The sequence below is a fragment of the Anser anser genome (genome assembly GCF_964211835.1).
Source record: "Anser anser genome assembly, chromosome: 7".
NCBI classification, from domain to species: domain Eukaryota; kingdom Metazoa; phylum Chordata; class Aves; order Anseriformes; family Anatidae; genus Anser; species Anser anser.
Genome location: NC_139727.1, coordinates 24,055,493 through 24,065,873, shown reverse-complemented (window position 1 = coordinate 24,065,873; position 10,381 = coordinate 24,055,493). Strand labels below are relative to the sequence as shown.

The window sequence follows — 10,381 nt, the reverse complement described above, 5'->3', positions numbered from 1 at the left end:
TACATAGTCTTGCAGTCATCTGAATGTCAATGAAAAATAAAAAAAATAAAAAATAAAAAATAAAAAAATAAAAAGAAGATGATGAAGTTATAATGCTATATCAACAGACAGCTGTCCTAGTGGGCACTGGGAACACAGGATGACTCGCATTGCTGAGCCGTGCGGTCACTGCCAAAGGACCGATGAGCTCACATTTCATTCCGATGCACATACGCGGTGTGGTTAGACTGCGAGGCTCGAGCGTCCTCGCCCCACTGACGCCCCCCCCGCCCTGCCTCGACACCAGATCTGGCTAGTTAACATGTCTGGAATGAGCGCGAGCCTACCTCTCAGCTGGCAAGTCCACGGGGCACACTTGGATTCCCAGGTTGGAAGATTATCTCATTCAAGCACAGTTCTCCCAAAGATATATAAGCTAAGCTAGCGTGGTGGTCCCTGCAGAGCTTGCTTGAGCACTTGGGAGTTTTATCCATAGAGGAGTACAGCCTTCAAACACTGGCAGACATGATGATGATGAAGGTAGAAGAGCTGGTAGGTGCAATCTTCTTTCATTTACTCATAATTGCTTTTCCTTCTAGACTGTCATTATACCAGGCAGAGAGAGGCAACCTTTGTGGGTCACTGAGGTGACTGAGCAGGTTACCAGCGCTGCTGTGCTCTAGGCACGAGACCTGTATATACGATAAAATGTTATCATGTTATATTCTCACTTTAACTGTTCCTTTATAAGGGGACCCATCACTGGTATAACTACGTAGTCATTTTGGATTTTGCATCAAAACATAATTTACCAGGAACTACACAATTACTAAAATTTAGCTGTGTATTTTCCTTTGACCTTGATTCATTAAAAAAAAAATAAATAAAGCTATTAGGTTTACAATCACTCTGACTAATTCTAATCCAGTAAGAGAGTGGGGAGGAGGTAGCAATGCAGGGAAACCAAAGCATTTTCCTTCCACTGGTAAACCAGCACTAAGCATCACTAACAGTTCTGATGCTCACTGCTGTTCATTTTCTAATAAGCTTTTGAAAAATAATATCTAAACCAGACCACAAATAATGGAACGCTTGCACTGCAGGGTTCAGACTTACAATGATCAAACTGGGAAACCAGGAACAATCCAGGAAAGCAGTGGGACATTATACAGGAATTCCTTTTTTCCCAGCTGTTGAGATGAAATTCACATACAGCCTGACTAGTTAATGCTGTCTTAAACTCTTTGGCAAGGCCCCAACAATTTATCTAGTGTAAAACTCTGTAGCAAACACAACTATACAAGGGTGATTGAATGGGAAGCCAGTCCAGAGCACATACATATACTGAGCCACTCTGAAATTACACCACAGCCTCCACTAAGTTTAACAAGTTATCTCTTTGAACATACTTAATCAAGCATCTAAAATATTTTAAAAAGCTATGCAAAGCTGTGCTGGAGGGCAGCATCTCACAGCTTCAGCACAGGAACTGCCTCGTGCTTGTTTGCCAAGCGCTGTAAGTGGGGACTTTGGTTCTGACAGCAATGGTAAGATCAGCCTTGAAATTACTCAGCAGCCCCATTTAACTGCACTGTACGCGTTTCAATTAAGCTGTAAGGTCCCAAGGGAGAAAGCCTCTCCTCCCACTCTAGCTGCTTGGTTGCCCCGCTCTGCACTCGCAGGGCGCTGGTGCCTGTCGGGGTGGCTCCTTCCACCAGAGCCTTTTACAGAGCCTCTTTCTGAGGGGTCTGACACATGCTGGCGAGTGAAAATGCAAGAAAACCCTGAACAGAAAGGATGCTCTTCCTGGCTCAATAGCTTTTGTTGGTACAGCAGCAGCTCGGTGCCAGTCAAGCAGGGAGTTACACTGAGGCGGCCCCATGGATCTTGACCCAAGCCTTGAAGATGCCCACAGGGAGTTGCTGTGTGGACGTGGAAGGTCTGCCTGCAAGCGAGCTTGCCCTAGCTGTTCACACACACAGTCAGTCCAGGCACAGGCCGAGTAAGGTCTGCAGTCTGTCTGTCACACTCTCCTAGAGCAGGACAGGAGTGACATGTAATGAGCCCCTAGCCAGTCCAGGTTCTCAGGGGGTGGCCGCTGCCATCACCAAACTGCCACTTACATTGTATTAAATTTCCTTTTACAGGTGACTGGAAAGAAAACTGATGATAAGGAGACTGGCAGCTTCCTCCCTGAGGACTTTAAAAATGGAGAGTATGAAGCTGCTGTGAGATTAGAGAAGCAGGATGACCTGAAGACAGTCTCTGAACACGTACTGACCCGAGGAGATCTGGCATACCAGAAGGAGAAAAAGTTAGAGGCAGAGGTAGGCTCTTGGGCTTTTATCATCCTGTGCGTGCTTTCTGCAGCAGCCCGTGAAGTTTTGTCTCTTTCCAAATTAGAAATACATGCACGGTGGGCTAGATAAACAACCCCCAGGAGACCCCTGCCAAAGGAGGTTGGTCTGAAGCCCCCTGAAGGCAGAGGTCTGCTGGCTCCTGCAGCCTATGGATGCAGGCACTGACTCCGTGAGGCAGACCCCCAGGCTCCCCCTCTCTAAAATCTGACTGAAACCCCGGGGGCCTCCCCTTCCCCACGACCCCTGGCTGCCAGCTGCTGGTGAGGGGAACGCATGCAGACGGAAGGACACCTTCGGCCTGCACACCCAACGGCTGCCACCAAAAATAGCCAAGCCAGGGAAGGGGTAAGGGCACTTTCTGAAACCAGGAGCCTCATCTATCACGAAAATACTATTTTTACAAAAAGTCTGCATTGTGCTTACTAGCACGTTTTGAGGAAAAAAAAATGCAAATGAAAGTGATATTGCTCTACAAAAGAATATTATTTTGTATTCCTGCAGCATGACAATTCTCTCCGTAGCCTTAAGAACTGATGCTGTTTTCTAAAAATACGGTAGCTATAACATTTTACATTACGTGGTGAATCAACAACTAACTGGCTTAAAAATGTAAGTAATTTGGGAATTAAAAGGTTTAAATAGCGGGGAGAACAAGACTTTGTTCTGAAAAAGAAAGGTGGAAAGGTGAGCCTTAAAAATATTAAAATTAATACAACTATTGACCTTCACCTTCAACTACAGGACCATTACTTGCTACAGATTTTTTTTTTCGAGTTCCTCTATCTTAACAACCACAATGTCCTAAGAATCTTTTGGATTCGCTGTTGATTTCCACAGTCTACTCAGCCAACGGAGTGTTTGCCATTAAGTCAATGATCAAACCCCAAATGCAGACAAAAAGAGGTGGACATAACTTAAATCAGAATTTAGTTGAAAAAATATGGCAGGGTCTCACCAGCGTATTTACCCTTAGAGATACCACAGGACAGACTTTGTCACAAGGTACCCCTTGGTTGTTAGTCACTCTTCCAAAGCCATGGACACCCCATGGCACTCAGTGAAGGCAACACGTTGGTCTTTCATGTTAGCAGTGCCCCATACTCACTTCATGCAGGGATGCTTTAAAACACAGGCCTGAATTAGTCTTAAATGTTTGTTGAACTGTCCCTTCAAGGACACTGGGGACATTCTCTGTAGTTTACCAAAACGTAACACTTACCATCTGAAATGCTAAAATTGGTATAAACCTTGCATTTCACTTAAGGGTTTTTTATTTTGTCTTGTTTTGTTTTAATCAAAGAGGATTATGTTACAATAAATCAGTGGCTGCATGAGAGAAGTGGTTGAAGGCAAAACACTTGGTGGAAGTCAGTTAAAACTGCAGGGGCTTCCAAGCCTATGCTGCAGGAGATTTCTTAAGTTGTTGGTCCAGAAGGGACTGCAGTACTGCTTGGACTCCTGGTCTAACATGGACTGAAAAACTCATGCTATCCCACAACATACAGCTGAAGAAAACCTTTAGGAATAGGTGCAATGGTGTATGAAAAAAAAAAGAATAAATGCTGCAGAATTTAGCAACTTACTCCAATGCTCCATTAGCCCTAACTGTTAAGAACAACAACAAAAACAAACCACCAGCAACAAAAGACAACTTATTTCAAAGTTCACCTCATGTGAACTGGATTTGGCTGAACAATAGCACCCACTGTCCTGCCACTCTGAAGGACAGAGGTGTTCACCCTCAGCTCAACTTTCTGGCTTCCCTCCTTTGTTTCAGCTGAAGAAGAAAAAACTAGAGGAGAGATCAAAACTTGAAAGCTTGGAGGACCTTGAAAAAATTATTCAGCTGAAGAAGAAGAAGAAATGCAAGAAGGTGAAAGCTCCCGTTTTAAAGGAACCCGAACCAGAAGTTATTGTAAGTTCTGTTGGAGGTACTTTCCTCGGGGAAAGGACGGATGGGGCTTTGTGCCACTCATATTTACCTCCTGTGTATTTCTCTTCATCAGACAGGACCAGTGGATGTACCCACGTTCTTTAGAGCTGCCTTGGAGAATAAGTTGCCAATAATTGAAAAATACTTGTCAGACAAAGGGGATCCAAATGTCTGTGACGAGGTACGCTCTTCTCTTCTTACTTCACAGCCTGCTACATAAAAGAGATTATTACAGAACAAAAATACCTTTTACCAGTAGGTTTTGTAGTTTCCATGCTTATGAGGAGAGAAAAACAGTGGGGGGAAGTAAATAAATTCTGGGAGTTTGGCATAATTTTTTGTAGCGATAGAGGGGCCACTGGGAACCTCCAAAGTAATATTACTTCAAAAGAATTTTTATTTCAAAGAAAGCTATTGGTGACCAGGAGAGCCCTATTTTCAACAAGAGGTCTTCCAATGCTACTAATGAACAGACAAGAAATTTGTCTGCAGAGCTACAAAAAAAAGTGATGCTGTATGCCCTCATACTCCATAATGCATAAGCTGCATTTGCAAAATGTAGCATAGCACGTTGGCTAGAGGAACTCAACAGGCATAATTTTAAATTTGAATGTCACACTGCAGATATCCCTTACACTCTTTGAAATACCGGGTAGGCAGCTCTCTGCTATTAGGATGCTATTAAAATTTAGTAGATTTCATGTCTCAAAAGTATTAGCTCTTGAAAATAAATCAGCATAAAGTATGTATTTGCCATCATCCCAGGGAGGCAGAGAGAAAAGTTTAAGAGATCTCTTTGTGCCATATTCGACATCTGACTTTGCACTGTTTTAATTGACAGTTCAAGCGCACTGCGTTGCACAGGGCATGCTCTGAAGGACATCTAGAGGTGGTGAAAAAGTTGGTGGAAGCTGGGGCCCAGCTTGAACTGAAAGACATGGTATGCCCATTGACTTATACTTCAAAAAAATTACTCATTGTTTTATAACTGCTAAAAGAAACACACAAGAGAGGAGCACTAAAAGGCCTTAGAGTGTCTTAAATTTTAAGTTTATCCTTAAAATAACACTGCCGAGAAGAGGTTTCAGGAGGGGGCGTCTGCCTCACTTTGCCAAAGCTGTTGCTGGAAATCGCAGGAAGCGGAGGAGCATGTTGGCCAGTAGACGGCCTCGAACAGTAAGGCCCAAAGTATGGCAAGACTGCTGAGCTCAGGCCGGGCCGCGAGCAGCTGGTGGAGATGCCACAGGCCCACGCGTTTATCAAGGGCCCAGCACGACGTGTACGTTCTCCACCAGGATTTCAACTCTGCTCTCAGGAGAGACCTCCTCTCCTCTGGAACAGCTGAGCATCCACAGCTTTTGCAGCTGTTTTTATTCGCTCCTCCACTCCCAGCTCTGCTTAGCCCCTTGCTAACCAGTTGGCAGTGGCCAGCCTTGCTCCCCCTCACTTCAGCAGCCGTGCTGGCGGCAGCATAAGAGCAGGAGGGGCAAGCAGAGCGGGACCTGCCATGGAAATGGCGGCTCCCCTCCTGCCAGCTGTGTGGAAAAGCTGGTATCGTGGAGGTGAAGAGCAAAGCAAGAGAGGCTGCTACTAGAAACAACAGGAACAGTGATCACAGAAAAGTGCTTTAAGTTAAACTGCATGAAAAATGACTTTGAATTCACTTAGAAATTTGATCGTTTGCTTTTTTTTTTTTTTTTGGTAATATGGTGAATTATATTACTTTTCTTTTTCCTGTCATAGCTTCAATCTACAGCCCTGCACTGGGCCTGCCGGGGGGGAAACCTGGAGGTTGTGAAGTTCTTACTGGACAAAGGAATAAACAGAAACGCAAGAGACAAGGTATGTTCTTCTGGGGCTCCGCTGCTCTTTAGAGACAGAAAGCTGACCCCTATCTGAGGGGATCATTTTTGGTGGCCATTCTTGAGCGGCCCTTTGCTGCTCCGTGCCACTGACTGCCTTCTTCCCCCCCCCCCCCAAGCTGCTGAGCACGCCTTTGCATGTCGCTGTGAGGACGGGCCAGTACGACTGCGGGGAGCACCTCATCGCCTGCGAAGCAGACCTCAACGCCAGAGACAGAGTAAGTGCCACCAGCTCCTCACCCACAGCACCGAGCTGCCGGCCCCATTTACAGCTCCATGGCCCCACAAATATCCCTGGCGGCACTGTGGGGTCAGGACCATGGCGCTGATGGCGGGACAGACTCTGACCCGTGTCTCGCACCCGTAGGAAGGTGACACACCGATGCACGACGCCGTCAGGCTGAACCGCTACAAAATGATCCGGCTCCTGATTCTCTATGGCGCGGACCTGACCATAAAGAACTGCGTAAGTAATTCAAAATGCTTAGCAAAACTTCCCATTCAGAGCAGTATGACAGGTTTCGAGGCCAGAAGAGACTATTGTGAACAGACTTAATTAGATCATTGCAGAGTTAATTAAAGCAGAGCTGACACAGAGGAAGTGTAACTTGGGGGAGGTCAGGGAGCAGCACAAAAAGCATTACCTGCTCTAAAACCAGAACCCATCAGGTGCAGCTTAGAACACTACCACATCTTATTTTAATTACACAGATCATATATTAAAGAGATCTTAGCATACTGACACTCGCTGTCTGTACAGCTCGTGGGCTCCAGCCGCCAGAGACGAGAGCCCTGGAGGTCTGCGAGAGCTCCTTTCTGCTACACCCACAGCATCAGCTTCCATTTGAGAGCAAACACCCGAGATTTTGCTGATAGCCACTTCACCAGCAGCAGACATGTGACCACATTAAAATACCAGACGTAACAGACCACATTCTCCCCCAAATCCAAAAAAAATAGTAGCAGCAGGGACAGTGCACGTTAACAATGCGGATCGATGCTTTTGGTTGGCAATCAATCAAAACTGGAGGGGCAAGGAAGAAATCTGCCCCTGCAACCACCTGCACCGTCCCTTCTCTCTGCTCAAGCAGAGACAAAGCAAGGCCACTCCGGACATTATCCTTTACCAGGGTATGAAAATGAGGAAAAACAGCCCCAAAGGCAAAAGACTTTCTCTCTCAGTCTTTGTCTGCGTACAGAAGTTGCTACTGTTTTATTTAGATGTTGTTCATAACCTATCTAATTAAACCAACATGAACTCTTATCTGAATTCTCAATTAAACCGAAGAGTAGCTTATTGAGGTTTCCACCTAAATGTACTTCTAATCAGTTTAGACTGGATCAAAAGAAACACCAGCATGCTCTGCTAGCCACAGTATTTGCTAGCATGGCTTAGTGCCACTGAAACACAGGGAAAGCTCACCACGAGGCTGAACAGACCAGGACTAGATCTGGAGAGCAAAAGGACCCAGATCTGAGATGAGAGTACAGCTGACCCTGTGGATGCCGAAAGGTCTCACATCAAACAGATGCACTGTACAAATATTTCAGGAAGAATAAAGGACTTAGTATTCACTGGCAGAAATTAAGTCACGCTTCCTCTGCTTATTTCAACCAGGAAGGGAAAACCCCTATGGATCTTGTTCTTCAGTGGCAGAACGGCACCAAAGAGCTATTCAACAGCCTGAAAGACAATTCCTACAAGAGCGTCCACCTAAATAAGTTTTGAAGAGACAAAAACCAGACTGCTCTCTTTTTGCTGCTTTTAAATGCTTTGTATGAAACTGGAGGAAAATAGCTCTGAACATAGTATATTTATTGAAGATATTTATTGTACTGGAATATTTGAAATGCCTTCACTGAAAACTGCCAAACATGCAGATAAATTATTTTAAATGGCAGATAGAGTGTTAAGAATCCACTGGTTTTAAAACAGCTTTATTTATTCCTATTTATTATTTATTTATTTTAAAAGTAATTTTTAATGTATTATTTTTTTTAATCATTTTAAATTCTAATACAATCTTTGTCAGCAACATAAACCCTTTTGACTTAGATGGCAGTATTACCAACTACAGTAGCAACTTAACTTAAGCCTTCCCATAGTGCTAAACAGCTAATACTTGCAACTGTTGCCTTGTACCTGCCAAATTCTCACTATTAGAAAAATATGTTAAATGTGTGGTGGTATGTGGAAGAGAGAGAGCCATGGAAGAAGGTCTACTGCAATGCCAGGTGGATTTGGAGGAACAGTCGAGTAATGGGCCTTACGCATCGTTTGGCGATCACAGTTGGCAAAGAGCTCAAGGACAGAGCTCCAACCATCACGTAACCATACGGACTGCGGGATTCAGATGCAATGTTACAAAGGTGAGAGGAGACAGTGTTGTGAATGGGAACTTTATAACTAGATGACTACAAAGCCTGATGATTGAAGAATGCAAAAAAAACAGATGATGTATATTTGTAAATTTGTACTGCTTTTTCTGTACATTTTGTACTGATTTATTTCAGAATAAACAGAGTGGTTCTTTGTACTTGCTGGAGTGTATTATGGAGCAGTGAACATGCACCGGGCACTTCTGTCTCTCATTGAAGTTCCCATCTTGGCTTCTGTAAAATTCATAAACTCAAAAAAGAAAAAGTCTCAGCTGCCTAGAGCAGCCACCCTTTAGCTACCTCCCTGCCACTGTTAGAAAAGTGCTGCTTCTTACTTAATTCCCTTCACAGAAACACACATACAAAAGCATAAAGTCAGTACTTGAGTAGCTAGTAAGATACAAACCTACAGCTTTATTACTATTATTTAAAAATCCTAGTTTCTCAGCAAGTCAGTACTTACTGTGTGGAGCACACAAGACAGCTTCAATTGTCCCAGCCAAGGAAGACGTGGAGTCCTGCTAGGAAAGAAAGGCATCTCTCCCTGTGCTTCAGCAGAGGCAGGACAATCTTAACAGTACCACCAGCAGAGACATCGAGGCCCGATTTCACTGGGACATTACATGCTGCATTCAGTTAAAGTCCTAACACCCATGGAGCAGCCTCCCAGTGAAATATGCCACGGGCTCCCATGAACATTCACCAGCTGGTGAAGTTGGCTTCTAGCCATCAGAATTTATAGTCTGATCAAAACAAAGTCCTGGGCAATGAAGCATGGTCAGGAGTGGGCAGCAATGAGTATTTATTACTGGAGCATCAATTTCAGAGATGAAGTGAATTTACAGAAACCCCATAGAGGAACAAGGAGAAGAAATGCCTATTCTATCTGCAACCAGCTATCTTAGACAGAAGCTGCAGTTCTAGACAGATGAGACTTCTCTCACACAAGCACTGTAACTTGTCAGTGTCACCTTGCCAGCTGTAGGCTTTATTTGTGAAGATGATTTTTTCCATAAGAACCACGGCATGTCTGCACTTGCTGTCCCTCTCCACAAGCGACTACTTCACTCCTTGTTTCTGCACAATTACCCAGACATTGGGAACATACCTTGCAGGAAACAGAAATGACATCAGTGCTGGCTAACTCGTTTTGTTTATCTTCATAACTTCATAAGCAGATCAATTGTTCAGGCACCAGAGGGGACAGAACAATGCTCCAGGAAACAGAGGGGAAAAAATATTTTCAATCAGTTCCTGAAGCATTGTATCTACTTAAAAAGATGCATGCAAAGATGCAGGGAGTATTTTTTTTTTTTTAAGGAAGTCAAGTAACAAGTAGGATATCTTCATCGTTCAAAAGCCTCCTTCCATATGCTAGTCATCAAACAACTTCTCTGATGCTCAAGGCTGATTATTCCCTCACCAAGGCACAATAACGTATAACTCAGAAAGTTGCACTAACAGGCACATTTCCACTGATTATTTGTTTGGCTAGAGCTTCATTTTGGATGCAAGTGCATAAATGACAAACCAGTGTATATATTACATCTCAATACCAGTAATAAAACACATCACAAAGTCAACAAGTAAAATAAAAACAAAGGAAAAAATATTTCATTATTTGTTCAATGAAGCAAAAGCTGTTGTGACTCCCGTCAACATCTGATGGAAATGTTAGCCTACTGAGAACTTCATTCTCCTCCTGCTTAGTCCGGTTACTGAGAGCTCAGAGATAATCCACTGCAAGATTTCTGCAGTATTTTACATGCTACAGCTTGCACTTCTCAGCTAGTTGTCAGATACAAATAGAGAATTGGAATATTCAGAGTAAAGCTGGCTCAAGAGTATCTTAAGTACAGTATCTTACA

At 43.8% G+C, this 10,381-nt stretch overlaps 1 protein-coding gene across 1 annotated transcript; it reads left to right on the top strand.

The window, feature by feature from the left end:
• The first annotated feature begins 368 nt into the window (after nucleotides 1-368).
• On the top strand, nucleotides 369-8,671 carry ANKRD1 (ankyrin repeat domain 1). Its single transcript, XM_083843986.1, has 9 exons — nucleotides 369-531; nucleotides 2,127-2,306; nucleotides 4,117-4,254; nucleotides 4,346-4,453; nucleotides 5,114-5,212; nucleotides 6,016-6,114; nucleotides 6,254-6,352; nucleotides 6,502-6,600; nucleotides 7,753-8,671. Exons 1-9 carry the CDS (start codon nucleotides 505-507, stop codon nucleotides 7,861-7,863), a joined length of 960 nt encoding a protein of 319 aa, XP_083700112.1. The 5' UTR covers nucleotides 369-504; the 3' UTR covers nucleotides 7,864-8,671.
• The last annotated feature ends 1,710 nt before the right edge of the window (nucleotides 8,672-10,381 follow it).